General features: G+C 45.1%; 1 protein-coding gene across 1 annotated transcript; it reads left to right on the top strand.

Annotated features, from left to right (window-relative positions):
* Positions 1 to 10303: 10303 nt before the first annotated feature.
* Positions 10304 to 10501, top strand: LOC308516537 (keratin-associated protein 19-3-like; the record flags this gene model as incomplete). Its single annotated transcript, XM_081087553.1, has 1 exon — positions 10304 to 10501. One exon carries the CDS (start codon positions 10304 to 10306, stop codon positions 10499 to 10501), a length of 198 nt encoding a protein of 65 aa, XP_080943679.1.
* Between the last annotated feature and the right edge of the window lie 6978 nt (positions 10502 to 17479).

Raw genomic sequence — 17479 nt, 5'->3', positions numbered from 1 at the left:
TTGCTTCTGACACATATAAACCTCAAAACAGAACAAAAACCCCAGCACCACCTACAAAACAAACCCCTGGCACATGTTAAAGTCTGTGAAGGTCACACAATGGTAAAGACCAAGCCCCAGGTGTGGGCACACTCCAGTAGGGCTTCACCTTGAACCCTGGGCTCACACTCAGGTTTCTTTAAGAGCCAGGGAAATTCGCTGAAGGCTGGCGGCTAACCTCTATGATATTTCTGTTTTTGTCTCAGTCACATCCTCCCTGCCATGTTTATTTTTTGCAGCATTTCCAGGCATCAAGATTTCAGGAGACTTTGATTAAAATGTTATATAATCTTAAGAGTACAGAAGTAGTTTTTATTTAAAGCCCTGAAGAATTAGAATATGTTATTGAAAATGTTTGGGGGTTGAGTGACAAGGGAAAGGGGCAGAGAGTCGGTAATGCTGTGACAAGTTTGCACAGTGACAGGTGATTGCCAGGCCATTACTGGGGGAGGCCATGGTGAGGTATAAAGATGCTGAGTCATTATACTGTGCTCCTGAAACTAATATAACCAATGTAAGATTCCACGCCAACTATCTATACTAATAATAGAGGAATGTGCAAATTGTCCAGGACGCCGTCACATAACGACCAATAGGACAGGGGCAGTGCCATGGCAGAGAGCTCTCAGCTCGCCTGTGCTGGGGGTTGAAGGGTGCGGAGCTGAAGGGAGAACAGATAGGCAGTTAGGGGGATCAGGCCAGGAGGGGAGAGCAGATAGGTAGTTAGGGTGATCAGGCCAGGATGGGAGCGCAGGTAGGCAATTATGGCGATCAGGACAGGAGGGGAGAGCAGTTAGGGGGTCAGACCTGCAGGGGAGTGCAGTTAGGGCCATCATGCTGGCAGGGAAGCAGCTAGGGGCATCAGGCAGGCAGGCAGGCAGGTGAGCGGTTAGGAGCCATTGGTCAGGATGGCGAGAGGGATCCCAGATTGGAGAGGGTGCAGGCCGGCCTGAAGACTGCCTACCCTTGCGCATGAATTTCGTGCACCAGGCCTCTAGTCCTAAAATAAAATTGAAAATAAACTGTTTGCTGATTGCAAACAGGGAAAATAAGGGGCAGGACACAGAGAATTGGTAAAGAATGTAAGGACACACCCGGCCGGTATGTCTCAGTGGTTGAGCATCCATCTTTGAACCAAGAGTTCATGGTTCAGTTTGATTCCATTTTCTGATCACCAGTGTGGGCTGTGCAGGAGGCGGCTGATCAATGATTTCTCTCTCATCATTGATGATTCTATCTCTCTCTCCATCTTCTTTCCTCTAAAAGAAAAAGAAAATGAGAGGAAAAATACTATGCTAAGATTACAAACCTGAGTGGAGGGATGAAGTACTGATGGGAAAACTGGATCAGAGTGGAAGGCCTGGCTCCTGTGAGCGTGTGTGGGACTGAGCGGGGAATGATGACTTACAGAGCAGTGGGAAGAGACAGAGGATGTGTGGGAACAAGGAAGAATAGAGAGAGAAAATAAAGAGCAACTGCCAAGCAGAAGACACCGTCACCTCTGTTTCCGGATGATCCGTTTCTATGTGAAAAAGAGGGTGATGTTTACAGAGAACTTTGTGACCAGGTGCTCAGCCTAGGGGTTCAAGTGTGAGATTGTTCTGTGGTCAGATCCTCAGCTTCTGAAATGCATTTCACTGTGTGGAGAAGCCAAGAGGGTATTTTGCAAGAAGATATATAAGATTAACGTGGTTTTCTCATGTGCGTGTTCAACTTGAGAGAAATTCGTTTGACAATTAAGTAATTTCATAGGTGTAAGGATCTTACATTGGATCACTGTATTTGAACTGAGATGAAAGTAAGATAGGAAAATACAAAGAATGATATGCAAATTAAGATGACACAATATTTAATGAGAACACGCCAACAAACATGACGAATGCCACGCGCTTAGGAATGGAGAATTGTGTTTAGTGAGGTTTTATTCAGTGACGTGGAAGACAGATATGCTTCTCATAGAAACAAACACTGTCATGGGTTCCAGGGGCTCTAACCAGGCAGCTGTGCCGGTTCCAAATCTTAATGAATATGAGCATCTCTGGCGTCAGCAACTAGATTAACAAGCTGTCTCAGGGCCATGAATCTTTGGAATGAAACCCAGGAATGGTCACGTGATTCAGCACCTTCTGGCTCCGGTATATAAGCTCCCTCCCCACTCGCTGACACTCACTCTCAGGATCTCATCTTGAACAGAAACACACTCCCCCTGACACCATGAGCTACTATGGCAGCTACTACGGAGGCCGCGGCTACGGCTGGGGCGGCTTTGGCGGCCTGGGCTGTGGCTATGGCTCCGGCTGGGGCTGGGGAGGCCTTGGGGGCCTGGGCTGTGGCTATGGCTACAGAAGCTATGGCTGTGGCTGCTGGCGTCCGTCCTGCTGGGGGGGATATGGATACTCTGGCTTCTACTGAAATCCTGCCCAGCAGCTCAGCCTCTGAACTTACAAGGGACTTCCTCCCACGTTTGATCTAAGTAACTGGACAGCAGACCTCATGCTGGGTTATTCGCACAAAAGCCTTTAGCTCCTCAGGATTATGGGTAGATTTTCAACTGTGCCTGCATCTCCCTCATATTCCCAGGATCCTCTACGTTTGCTGTCAGAACTGATTGGACTATCTGTTCACCTTCCAATAAAGCATTGAATTTGAAAATAAAGTATGGTTGTTGGTTTGTTCATGAAATGCAATTATGAGGAAGTGGTTCTGGGCACATCTACTCCACTGTCCAAGGGAGAAGCCATCTTCTTGGCTAACAATCTTTCCTTTCATTCACACACCTCAGAAACATGCAGAGAGGCAGAAAATAGATATAAAGATTAATAACGCTACACCAAAATTTTAAAAAAAAGTTTTTAAAGGGGTAGTGATTTAAATCTTTTAATCTCTTGATTTTATTCATAAAATATTCAGACTTAAGTCTAGAACAAATAGCAATGAATATTTCACATATCTATGTATTTATCAACATATGGATTTTATTTAACACAATTAACATTTCTCAATTGAATCATTCCATTCATTCAAAATTGGTTTATGTTTTTAATTTTTTTTAATTTCAGAGAGCAAGGAGGAGGGTGAGAGAGATAGAAACATCATGGATGAGAGAGAATCGTTCATTGATTGGTTGCCTCCTGTATGCCCCCCTTGTTGATTTAGCCTGCAACCTGGGCATGTACCCTTGACCAGATAGGATCCCGGGACCCTTCAATCCACAAGTTGATGCTCTATCCAGTGAGCCAAACTGGTGAGGGCAACTCAAAACATTTTTAACTAAACGTCTCTGTTCCCTTTCGTCTGCTCTCACTGCGTCTCACTGGCATCTGTCTTCACCACCATCACCATACTGAGGAATTAGCTTTAATCCAATCAGGGAAAGAAATAATAGGACATAATTGTGAACCAATTATTTTTTAATTGCAGTTGAAACCAAAGAGCTGTCTTATAAATCTAAATGTCAGTAAATCTGAATTTCTCCTGATGAATAAGGGACAACGCTGGGCATATATCTTTGATGGAATAAGAAAACGGAAGGACTGATATCGCGGTCGCCAAACCTTCAGACCTCAGTGGCGACACTTCATTCTCAGACTACCAGTTGGTGACCACGGAACTGAAATACCAGTGTTTTCCTAGAATCAAATAATATCATCGGAGAATAATATAAGATGAAGATATTTTGTTTAATTCGTGTAATTTGGTCAAATATGTGTGCTTGAGTCTATACTGTTAGATACTCCCTACAGCTGTGCAGGTGGTATTTAATCTTTCAGTCATTCAACAAATATGCTTTGTTTGAAAGAGTGATTACATTCAGATGGGAGGGAACTGTATTATCAAAAATATTACTTATGCCCGGCCTGCGTGCCTCAGTGGTTGAGCATCAACTTATGAAGGAGGAGGTCATGGTTCGATTCCCGATCAGGGCACATGCCTGGGTTGCAGGCTTGATCCCCAGTGGGGGACGTGCAGGAGGCTGCTGATCAATGATTCCCTCTCATCATTGATGGTTCTATCTCTCTCTCCCTCTCCTTTTTTCTCTGTATTAAAAAGAGAAAAGAAAGAAAGAACAAAAAAGAAAATATATGTTTCTTATTGTGGGGCCCTGTCTAGAGCACGCTGGATGTTTAAGGCCACTCTGAGTGTGGGAATCCTAATCAAAGTGTTCAAGGTTGAGTTGCTATGCGCAGGCGCAAGGCAAGGATGCAGCACACCATACACTGCAAACACGTGCCTTTCTGTAGCCAAAATACTGATGTTACTATCAGTTGTACCTGTTAATAATGCAAATTGAACATTTACCGGTTAATAATGCAGACTTTCTAATCATAGAAAACACAATTATTTCATGAAAAACATCAAAAGTGCTTTATTCAAAGTAATGTCCATCGCTAGCTACACATTTCCCCATCTTTCAGGTAATTTGTGGACACCGTCCCAATAGAACTTTCCTTGTTTTGAGGCAAACCATTCAGAGACCCAATTTTCCACTTCTTCATATGTTTTCAAGTGCTGCTGAGAAAGTGCGTGTGCTATTGATCGTAACAAGTGGTCATCTGAAGGAGCAAGGTCTGGTGAATACAGCGGGTGGGTTAACATTTCCCAGGCCAGATTTTTTAACGTGTCTTTAACTGGTTTTGAAGTGTGTGATGGTGCGTCATCATGTAGCAAAATTACTTGGCCGTGTCTTCTGGCACAGTCAGGTCTTTTCACGATCAAAGCGTGGTTCAAATTGATTATTTGTTGTCGGTAGCGATCAGTATTAACGGTTTCACCTGGTGTTAGAAGCTCCTGATACACCACACCTTCCTGATCCCACCAAACGCAGAGCATTGTCTTCTTTCCGAAGAGATTTGGCCTTGCAGTCGATGTTGATGGTTGACCTGGATCAACCCATGATTCTGTGAGTTTGGGATTCTCAAAATAAATCCATTTTTCATCGCCAGTCACAATTTGATGCAAAAAAGACTTCCTTTCGTGCCGTTGAAGCAACATTTTACTGATGACTTTTCGGTTTTCCATTTGTCTTTCGTTCAGTTGCTGTGGCACCCATTTTTCCTTCCTTTAAAACCTTTCCCATTGCTTGTAAATGATCAGAAATTGTTAGCTGAGCAACGTTTAATCTTTTAGCAAGTTGTTTTTGAGTTTGACACCCTTCTTCATTCAATAATGCTTGTAATTATTGGTCTTCAAACTTTTTCGGTTGACCTGGACGTTCTTTGTCTTTCACATGGAAATCATCACTTTTAAAGCGTTTAAACCAGCGCTCACAGGCATCTTGAGATGGAGCATGTTCACCATACGCTTCCTGAAGGATACAATACCTTCCAGCAGCACTTTTCTTCAAAATAAAGTAATGAATTAAAACTTCCTGCAAATGCTCTTTTTTTGGCATGAAATTCATCATTTTTAAGTGTAAAAATATCTATGATGTTAACACCTTCAGAAAAGTTGACATATGAAGTTTTGAAGCTTGCTGTCAATACAACAAAATAGCATACACATCACATCGTATATATATCAATATATGTGTAACTCCACCTAGTGAAAAAAAATCCACAATGTTAACTGGTACACCTGGTATTTGGCAAAAAGTCTCTTTTCTTGAGCATGTTTGGGCATGTGTATAAGGTGCCACTGACCACCTGCCGTGGCTGCTGTTGTGTATAATAAAGCAGGTCCCATTTGCCTGCTGGTACCCTATGTCCTTCTGATTCCCCTCACCCAGAGGGTCAAATCCATCATTGAGGAGCTTGCTTCTAACACTTATAAACCTCAAAACAGAACAAAACCCCAGCACCACCTACAAAACACAGCCCTGGGCACATGTTAAAGTCTGTGAAGGTCACACAATGGTAAAGACCAAGCCCCAGGCGCGGGCACTTCCAGTAGGGCTTCACCTTGAACCCTGGGCTCACACTCGGGGTTCCTTACGAGCCGAGGAAATTCGCTGAAGGCTGGCAGCTAACCTCTATGATATTTCTGTTTTTGTCTCAGTCACATCCTCCCTGCCATGTTTATTTTTTGCAGTATTTCCAGGCATCAAGATTTCAGGAGACTCTGACTAAAATATTATATAATCTTAGGAGTAAAGAAGTCTTTTTGATTTAAAACCCTGAAGAATTAGAATATCTTATTGAAAAGGTTGGAGGTTGAGTGACAAGGGAAAGGGTCATGGAGTCGGTAATGCTGTGACAGGTTTGCACAGTGACAGGTGATTGCAGGTCATTACTGGGGGAGGCCATGGTGAGGTATAAACATGCTGAGTCATTCTATTGTGCACCTGAAACTAATACAGCCAATGTAAGATTGCATTCAACTATTCTAAAATAAAACATAAAAGTGTTTGCTAATTGCCCAAGAGAAAATTAGGGGCAGGACACAGAGAATTGATAAAGAATGTAAGGACACAACCGGCCGGTATGTCTCAGTGGTTAAGCATCAACCTATGAACCAGGAGATCATGGTTCAGTTTGATTCCTGGTCAGGGCACAGGCCCGGGTTGCAGGCTTGATCCCCAGTGTGGGGTGTGCAGGAGGCAGCCGATCAATGATTGTTCTTCATCATTGATGTTGCTATCTATCTCTCCCTCTCCCTTGCTCTCTGAAATCAATAAAAAGAAATTTTTTAGGAAAGAATATAAGGAGAGAAAATCAGGCTAAAATTACAAACCTAAGTGGAGGGATGAAGTACTGATGGGAAAACTGGATCAGAGTGGAAGGCCTGGCTGGTGTGAGCGTGTGTGGGACTGAGCGGGGAATGACGACCTAAAGAGCGGCGGGAAGAGACAGAGGATGTGTGGGAACCAGGAAGAACAGAGAGAGAAAATAAAGAGCAACTGCCAAGCAGAAGACACCATCACCTCTGTTTCCGGATGATCCGCTTCTATGTGAAAAAGAGGGTGATGTTTACAGAGAACTTTGTGACCAGGTGCTCAGCCTGGGGGTTCACGTGGGAGATTGTTCAAGTTGAGAGAAATGCGTTTGACAATTAAGGAATTTCATAGGTGTAAGGATCTTACATTGGATCACTGTATTTGAACTGAGATGAAAGTAATATAGGAAAATACAAAGAATGATATGGAAATTAAGATGACACAACATTTAATGAGAACACGCCAACCAATACGCCGAATGCCACGCGCTTAGGATGGAGAGTTGCATGTAGTGAGTTTTTATTCTGTGACGTGGAAGACAGATATGCTTCTACTTAGAAACAAAGACTGTCATGGGTTACAGGCTGTTCTAACCAGGCAGCTGTGCCGGCTCCAAATTTTAATAAATATGAGCATCTCTGGCATCAGCAAACAGATTAACGAGCTGTCTCAGGGCCATGAGTCTCTTGGAATGAAACCCAGGAATGGTCACGTGACTCAGCACCTGCTGGCCCAGGTATATAAGCTCCCTCCCCCCTCGCTGACACTCACTCTCAGGATCTCATCTTGAACAGAAACACACTCCCCCTGACACCATGAGCTACTATGGCAGCTACTACGGAGGCCGCGGCTATGGCTGGGGCGGCTTTGGGGGCCTGGGCTGTGGCTATGGCTCCGGCTGGGGATGGGGCGGCCTTGGGGGCCTGGGCTGTGGCTATGGCTACAGAAGCTATGGCTGTGGCTGCTGGCGCCCGTCCTGCTGGGGGGGATACGGATACTCTGGCTTCTACTGAAATCCTGCCCAGCAGCTCAGCCTCTGAACTTACCAGGGACTTCCTCCCACATTTGATCTAAGGAACTGGACAGCAGACCTCATGCTGGATTATTGGCACAAAAGGCTTTAGCTCCTCAGGATTATGGGTAGATTTTCAACTGTGCCTTCATCTCCCTCATAAGCGCAGGATCCTCTGCGTTTGCTGTCAGAACTGATTGGACTGTCTGTTCACCTTCCAATAAAGCATTGAACTTGAAAATAAAGTATGGTTGTTGGTTTGTTCATGAAACACAATTATGAGGAAGTGGTTCTGGGCACATCCACTCCACTGTCCAAGGGAGAAGCCATCTTCTTGGCTAACAATCTTCCCTTTCACTCACACACCTCACAAGCAAGCAGAGAGGCAGGAATAGATCTAAAGATTAATAACTCTACACTGAAATGAAAAATAAATGTTTTTAAAGGGATAGTGATTTAAATCTTTCAATCTCTTGATTTTATTCATAAAACATTCAGACTTAAGTCAACAACAAGTAGAAATGAATATTTATCATATCCATATATTTATCAACATATGGATTTTATTTAACACAACTAACATTTCCCAATTGAATCATTCCATTCATTCAAAATTGGTTTATGTTTTTAATTTTTCTTTTAATTTCAGAAAGCAAGGAGGAGGGAGAGGGAGGTAGAAGCATCATGGATGAGAGAGAATCATTCATTGATTGCTTGCCTCCTGCATGCCCCCCTCTGTTGGTTTAGCCTGCAACCTGGGCACATGCCCTTGACCAGATAGGATCCCGGGACCCTTCAATCTACAAGTTGATGCTCTATCCACTGAGCCAAACCGGCGAGGGCAACTCAAAACATTTTTTAACTAAACATCTCTGTTCCCTTTCGTCTGCTCTCACTGTGTCTCACTGGCATCCGTCTTCACTACCATCACCACACTGAGGAGTTAGCTTCAATCCCTTCAGGGAGAAGAACAACAAGACATCATTGTGAACCAATTATTATTGAGCTGAAGCTAATACCAAAGAACTTTCTTAAAAATCTAAATTTCAGCAAAATTTGAATTTCTCCTGATAAAAATTGGGCAACAGGGGGTATATATCTTTGATGAAATTAAGAAAAAGTTTGGAGTAAAACAGCATTTGCCAAACCTTTGGACCTACTGACCACCAGTGGTCCGTGGACCATGAGTTGGTGACCACTGGACTGAAATGCCAATGATTTACTAGAATCCAATAATATCGACAGAGAATAATGTAAGATGAAGATATTTTGTTTAAATTCATATAATTTGGTCAAATATATGTGCTTGAATCTATGCTGTTAGATACTCCATACAGCTGTGCAGGTGGAATTTAATCTTTCAGTCACTCAGCAACTATGTTTTTTTTTTTTTGAAAAGGAATTAATACATTCAGATGGGAGGGAAATGTATTATCAAAAATGTTACATATGCTCGGCTTGCATGCCTCACTGGTTGAGCATCAACCTATGAACCAGAAGGTCACGATTCAGTTTGATTCCTGGTCAGGGCACATGCCCATTTTGCAGGCTTGATCCCCAGTGTGAGGTGTGCAGGAGGCAGCTGATTAATGATTTTTCTCTCTTTATAAATGTTTCCATCTCTCTCAATCTCCCTTTGTATCTTAAATCAATAAAAAAAGAACATAAGGAAAACCTCAGGGTAAAATTACAAACCTGAGTGGAGGGATGAAGTACTGATGGGAAAAGTGGATCAGAGCGGAAGCCCTGGCTCCTGTGAGCGTGTGTGGGACTGAGCAGGGAATGACGACTTAAAGAGCGGCGGGAAGAGACAGAGGATGTGTGGGAACCAGGAAGAACAGAGAGAGAAAATAAAGAGCAACTGCCAAGCAGAAGACACCATCACCTCTGTTTCCGGATGATCCGCTTCTATGTGAAAAAGAGGGTGATGTTTACCGAGAACTTTGTGACCAGGTGCTCAGCCTGGGGGTTCACGTGTGAAATTGTTCTGTGGTCAGATCCTCAGCTTCTGAAATGCATTTCACTGTGTGGAGAAGCCAAGAGGGTATTTTGCCAGGAGATATATAAGATTAACATGGTTTTCTCATGTGCGTGTTCAACTTGAGAGAAATGCGTTTGACAATTAAGGAATTTCATAGGTGTAAGGATCTTACATTGGATCACTGTATTTGAACTGAGATGAAAGTAAGATAGGAAAATACAAAGTATGATATGCAAATTAAGATGACACAATATTTAATGAGAACACGCCAACAAATACGACGAATGCCACGCGCTTAGGATGGAGAGTTGCATGTAGTGAGGTTTTATTCTGTGACGTGGAAGACAGATATGCTTCTCCTTAGAAACAAAGACTGTCATGGGTCCCAGGGGCTCTAACCAGGCAGCTGTGCCGGCTCCAAATTTTAATAAATATGAGTATCTCTGGCGTCAGCAAACAGATTAACGAGCTGTCTCAGGGCCATGAGTCCCTTGGAATGAAACCCAGGAATGGTCATGTGATTCAGCACCTGCTGGCCCAGGTATATAAGCTCCCTCCCCACTCACTGACACTCACTCTCAGGACCTCGTCTTGAACAGAAACACACCCCCCTGACACCATGAGCTACTATGGCAGCTACTACGGAGGCCGCGGCTACGGCTGGGGCGGCTTCGGGGGCCTGGGCTGTGGCTATGGCTCCGGCTGGGGCTGGGGCGGCCTTGGGGGCTTGGGCTGTGGCTATGGCTACAGAAGCTATGGCTGTGGCTGCTGGCGCCCATCCTGCTGCGGGGGATATGGATACTCTGGCTTCTACTGAAATCCTGCCCAGCAGCTCAGCCTCTGAACTTACCAGGGACTTCCTCCCACGTTTGATCTAAGGAACTGGACAGCAGACCTCATGCTGGGTTATTCGCACAAAAGCCTTTAGCTCCTCAGGATTATGGGTAGATTTTCAACTGTGCCTGCATCTCCCTCATATTCCCAGGATCCTCTACGTTTGCTGTCAGAACTGATTGGACTGTCTGTTCACCTTCCAATAAAGCATTGAACTTGAAAATAAAGTATGGTTGTTGGTTTGTTCATGAAACACAATTATGAGGAAGTGGTTCTGGGCACATCTACTCTACTGTCCAAGGGAGAAGCCATCTTCTTGGCTAACAGTCTTTCCTATCATTCACACACCTCACAAGCATGCAGAGGGGCAGGAAATAGATGTAAAGATTAATAAGTCTACTCCAAAATGAAAATAAAAGTTTTCAAGTGGCCAGTGATTTAAACCTTTTAATCTCTTGATTTTATTCATAAAGTATTCAGACTTAAGAGAAACACTCAGGGGGCAGGCTCAGTGAGTGCCAAAGCCCCACTGAAGCAAGTCCTGCCCCATAAGGGTGTCTCCTGCACAGCAACTCTTCCATTGTAGACACAGCTGGTCCTCACAGCCAACTGGCCTGGAGGTCAATTCCTGCCAGTGATACCAATAGCAATTAAGGCTTAACTACAACAAGACTGCGCACAACCCACAAAGAGGTGCACCAAGAGGATACACCTCTGGTAATTAGGGAGGCTGAGCCACTGGGCCCTATAGGACACCTAGCACACAAAGCCACTCTATCAACACAGGGAAGCAGCCAAAATGCGGAGACAAAGAAACAGGTCACAAATGAAAGAAATGAAGGAAAGCAAACTAGTGGATATAGATTTCAAAACCACAGTTATAAGGTTACTCAAGAATCTTCTAGAAACCTCCAAGAAATATAGTGAGACCCTGAAGAATATGGAAAAGGACCAACTAGAAATTAAGCATACACTGACTGAAATAAAGAATATTATACAGAGATACAACAGCAGACTAAAGGACCCCTAGAATCAAGTCAAAGATTTGAAATACGAAGAAACAAAACACACCCAACTGGAAAAGAAAAAAGAAAAAAGAATCCAAAAATATGAAGATAGTGCAAGGAGCCTCTGGGACAACTTCAAGCGTACCAACATCCAAATTATGGGGGTGCCAGAAGAAGAGAGAGAGAGCAAGATATTGAAAACCTATTTGGAGAAATAATGACAGAAAACTTCCCTTACCTGGTGAAAGAAATAGACTCACAAGTCCAGGAAGTGCAGAGAACCCCACATAAAAGGAATCCAAAGAGGACCACACCAAGACACATCATAATTAAAATGCCAAGAGCAAAAGACAAAGAGAGAATCTTAAAAGCCGCAAGAGAAAAACAGTCAGTTACCTACAAAGGAGTCCCCATATGACTGTCAGCTGATTTCTCAACAGAAACTTTGCAGGCCAGAAGGGAGTGGCAAGAAATATTCAAAGTGATGAATAGCAAGAACCTACAACCAAGATTACTCTACCCAGCAAAGCTATCATTCAGAACTGAAGGTCAGATAAAGAGCTTCACAGGTAAGGAAAAGCTAAAGGAGTTCATCACCACAAACCAGTATTATATGAAATGTTGAAGGGTATTCTTTAAGAAGGGGAAGAAGCAGAAAAAGGTAAAGATAAAAATTATGAACAACAAAGTGATAACAAATATGTATCTATCAACAAGTGAATCTAAAAATCAAGTGAATAAAAAATCTGATGAACAGAATAAACTGGTGAATAGAATAGAATCAGGGGCATAGAAAGGGAGTGGACTGACAATTCTCGGGGGGAAGGGGTTGTGGGGCTTGCGGTAAGAGACTGGAAAAAAAATCGTACACCTATGGATGAGGACAATGGGGGAGGGTAAGGGCCTGGGGTGGGGTGGGAACCGGGTGGAGGGGAGCTATGGGGGGAAAAAGAGGATCAACTGTAATAATCTGAACAATAAAGATCTATTTTTTAAAAAAAGAATCTTAAATTGGATCCGTGCATTTGAACTGAGATGAAAGTAAGATAGGAAAATCCAAAGAATGATATGCAAATTAAGATGACACAACATTTAATGAGAACACGCCAACCAATACGACGAATGCCACGCGCTTAGGAATGGAGAGTTGCATGTAGTGAGGTTTTATTTTATGACGTGGAAGACAGATATGCTTCTCCTTAGAAACAAAGACTGTCATGGGTTACAGGCTGTTCTAACCAGGCAGCTGTGCCAGCTCCAAATTTTAATAAATATGAGCATCTCTGGCGTCAGCAAACAGATTAATGAGCTGCCTCAAGGCCATGAATCCTTTGGAATGAAACCCAGGAATGGTCACGTGATTGAGCACCTGCTGGACCAGGTATATAAACTCCCTCCTCACTCGCTGACACTCACTCTCAGCATCTCATCTTGAACAGAAACACACTCCCCCTGACACCATGAGCTACTATGGCAGCTACTACGGAGGCCGCGGCTATGGCTGGGGTGGCCTTGGGGGCCTGGGCTATGGCTATGGCTCCGGCTGGGGCTGGGGTGGCCTTGGGGGCCTGGGCTATGGCTGGGGAGGCCTTGGGGGCCTGGGCTATGGCTGGGGGGGCTACGGATACTCTGGCTTCTACTAAACTTCTGCCTTAGAAGCCCGCGGCTGGTACCAGGCGTGGATTGGCCAAACCTTTCCTCTGCCAGTGGCTGAGTGACCCTAGGCCTGCGTTCCAGAGAAAGCTCCGAATTTCAGAGGATGTATTCATTATGAGCGTGTCTGCACCAGGCCAGACATGCGCAGCTTCGAGAACACCCAATGATTTAGGCTGAATACCCAATAAATCATCGAATTTGAAATGGAAAATGTGGTGTTTTCAGTTCATTTATCTCCATTATGTGTACAGACTTTCATGTAAATTTTACAATCTGTTGATTACACACTGAGTGGCCAGATTATGATGCCCACCCCATCAGTACTTCATCGACACTTCCAAAATACTGAATATTGAAAACTTCCTAAGCACATACTCTCAAGGTTTTATTACAATTTGCATAACTAATTCACTCCACTGTACTGATGGGGTGGCCATCATAATCTGGCCGCTCCGTGTAAGTACAGTACACACATGGAGTTGTAAACCTATGCACATTATAAAAACACAATTATATCACACGTTTCATACTTTATCTATTTTTATTTCTTAATGGAGTTCAAAACCAGGGACAAATTCTCTACCTTTTTCGAATATTTGTTATTGTCTTCTTATCCATATGATTTTATAGAAACAAGTGGTGGTGGATCTTCCCATTGCTCGTTGCTAGACACTGTCTCATAGAAACTGTAATCTTAGCCACTCTCGTTCCACAAATCTCAGCAGCCATATCTGTGCACTTTCTGAGAAGGTCAGCTGTTTTCCTCTGAATCTTTGGATCATATAGAACCTTCCGTTGTTCATCATTTCCTGCTTCCATCTCATGTGGGAAGCGGATAAGAAGACTGTCCTAGAAGCTGTTGATAAACTGGACCATGCAATGTGACCTTGGGTTACTCAACTCGCTCACCCCCCCCACCCCCCCGCCCCCCGGTCCTGGGAGGACCCTCCTCCTCCTACCCCCTCCCCCTCCCCCTGCCCCCTCCTCCTCCTCCTCCTCGTCCTCCTCCTCCTCGTTGTGTTGAGGAGCCTGTAGCTGAGTGAGGAGAATGCACAGCTGGAGGCGTCATCATGGAGCGAAGCAGTGTGTGGCCTCCAGTGACTCACAGCACCATTCACTACATTTTAAAAACACATATTTTTATTGATTTCAGACAGGAAGCGGGCGGGGGAGAGAGATAGCAACATCCATGATGAGAGATAATCATTTGATTAGCTGCCTCCTGCACGCCTCCTACTGGGGACCGAGCCTGCAACTGAGCATGTGCCCTGACCGGGAATCGAACCCAGGACCCTTCAGTCCGCAGGCTGACGCTCTATCCACTGAGCCACACTGGGTAGGGCATTCAATACATTTTTAAAAGTCATATAAATATGGGTTTCAGGGATAAATAGCATCCCTTCAAAAAATGACCACTTTATTAGCAATATAAGACACGTGAAATATCTACAAAAACATTGTTTTCCTAAAGCTGAAGGCTCCCCTCCGGCGGTGCCAGGCCCCAGTCCTGCTTGGTGTGAGCCGGGCGGATGCCATACAAGAAGCAGGAGATGGAATCACAGGAGTAAACCCGAAAGGACAGGGAACCCTGCCTCCATGGCCCAGGTTGCTGCAGGTGGGGCTCAGCTCGGGTGCTTTCCCGGGCGGTGGGCGCTGGACGGGGTCAGACCCGCGACCTGAGCCCCTGTCTCCGACTGCACGGCCCGGAGCCGCAGGCATTTCCCCTGGAAAGTGGTCAGACGACCGCTGTGCAGTCCGGGGATGGACATGAGAGCGAGGGAGCACCGCGGGCCCACGGAGGCCAGTCCCCTGCTCTTCCAACACCGTTACCACTTAATGGCAAGAATTTCCTGTCAACTTCTACTGTGTCTGCGTTCGAATGAAACTAAACCCTTTTCTTATTAAAGAGTTTTAATGTTAACGCCAACGCGGACATCCCCATTTCCCCGCTTCCGCCTGAATCACGAGTCATGTGAAAACCGCACTCCACACGGGGCAGATCTATGGTGAGGGAGGAGGTTTGACTTGGGGCCGTGAAGTCACAATGTGTATACAGATGATGCATCATGGAAATGTACACCCAAACCTGTATGATTTTATTAACCGATGTCACCCCAATAAACTTAACTAAAAACGCAACTCTTGGTAAAAATGACAAACAGAGAAAGCCCAAACATACCAAACAAAACAACCATCACACACTCTTTCGCTCAGGGCTCCCAGGGGCTGCAGGTCTCGTCCCCATGGGGCGAGAAGGCTTACAGAGCCAAGCAACCACGGAAGGACCCGGTTATGCCGTTGAATCGAGCGGAATAGGATTTGTGTTTTCCTCTCATTTGGCTAATTTCTCCAGGGACAGTTTCCATGGGGCTGACAAGCAGCAGCCCATCTAATCATTACTGCTTTTGACATTCTTAGTATAATCAATATTATCATAATTTTGTTCTACTTAAGGTTGTACCAATCTGTATCTAAAGTGAGAGAAAATTGTTTGAATTAATAACAAAAGATTTCCTTACTTTCTGGGAAATGTGAGAATGTTGTTTAGCTCTCCATGTATCAATATGAATCAAAACTTGATTCATGATATAAAAATTTATTAAAAACTAGAGGCCTCGTGCATGAAATTCGTGCACTTGGGGGGAGAGGGGTGGTCCCTTAGCCTGGATTGTGAGAGGGCGCAGGCCAGGCTGAGGGACCCCACTGATGCACACTCGGGGCCGGGGAGGGACATGAGAGGCTGGCCAGCCGGGGAGGGCCCGGGGGAGGGCTCCAGGACATGTCCAGTCTGTCTCGCTCAGTCCTGATTGGCCAGACCTCAGCAGCAAGCTAACCTACCAGTTGGAGCATCTGCCCCCCAGTGGTCAGTGCACATCATAGTGACTGGTCAACTGGTCGACTGTCTGCCCCCTGGTGGTCAGTGTATGTCATAGCGAGCGGTTGAGAGGCCTTAGCATATCATTAGCATATTATGCTGTGATTGGTTGAATGGCCGACCAGACACTTAGCATATTAGGCTTTTATTATCTACTAGAGGCCCAATGCATGAAAATCATGCAAGAGTAGGCCTTCCTTCCACTGGCTACTGGCACCAGCTTCCCTCTGTCACCTGGGACCCAGGCTTCCCTCGCAGCCCTGGCTTCGTCCGGAAGGATGTCCGGTCTAATTAGCATATTACTCTTTCATTATAAACGTGGAGGGAAGCCCGGGTCCTGGGTGCCAGAGGGAAGCCAGTGCTGGCAGCTGAGGAAGGAAGGCCGACTCTTGCATGATTTTTGTGCATCGGGCCTCTAGTCTAGAAAAATGAAGACCTAAGTCTGCTCTTGATCTACTGAATGGACAGAAAAATAATCCCTGCCCCCCAAAGAAATTTCCAGTGTTACTTCTTCCCTTGTTCATATAGAGAAAGAGTAACAGATTTGTTCCAGATTTTTCAAACTATCTTTTCTTCTTTTTTGCAGTAAAGAGCATTTATAAGTTACGCATGTCATCGTCCTGTGTTTTCTTATCTGGAAACAACAATTTCGTGTGGACTGTGTTATTGCAGTGTTTTACTTGTGTCCCATCCAGGAAGAGTCTTCGGCTTTATAAAGCCAAAAAAATAGCCCTTCATCACGGCCACATGCTCTGACTGAGCCACATGAAAAGTGTGAAATTCCTAGGGAATTGACCCATAATTCTAAATGATTCCTTTTAAAGGAAAATACTCATATTATCAGTTGGCTGATCTTCTCAAATGAGAAATAGGGATGAAATGGAGTGGGGCTAGATTTGCAGGGAGATTAAAGGCTAATGTTGGCTTAAATGCCATGGAAACGAGGGGGCTGCTGGAACGGAGGCGCCTCCGGACCCTGGTCCCACCTCACACTGACCTGGTGAGTAAGGAGTCGCGGAGGAGGCGCTGGGTGACGTCTGAAGTGCGATCTGAGAAGGATCTCACACGGGGCTGAAGGACGCGGGTGGGATGCGGGAGATGGCCTGTGGGGTGCACCCACCTGCACCCAGGCGGCAGGGAGGCCAGGGCTCCTGAGGAAGGGCCCGGGTGTAGAGAGAAGACCGCTGGGGGGGGGGGGGCGCCCACAAGATGGGCTTTGATCACTGCAAGGCTCACTCCACTTCTGACACCGACTGTGCTGTTGTTTTAAAACCAAAACAAGAACGCCAGGGCGTGAAGCCAAACCTAAATCCGTCCCCTGAGCCCGGTACAGGTTCTGAAGCTGTGGGGGTCGGGGGTGGGGTGTGGGGTGAGTGGGGGGGTGGAGGGGGCGCTGCTGTGGCTGCTGTTCTCCGTCTACTCT

Source organism: Myotis nattereri (assembly GCF_964212035.1).
Source record: "Myotis nattereri genome assembly, chromosome: 3".
NCBI classification, from domain to species: Eukaryota; Metazoa; Chordata; class Mammalia; order Chiroptera; family Vespertilionidae; genus Myotis; species Myotis nattereri.
The sequence above is the reverse complement of the archived record's forward strand: the minus strand, read 5'-3'. Positions and strand labels throughout refer to the sequence as shown.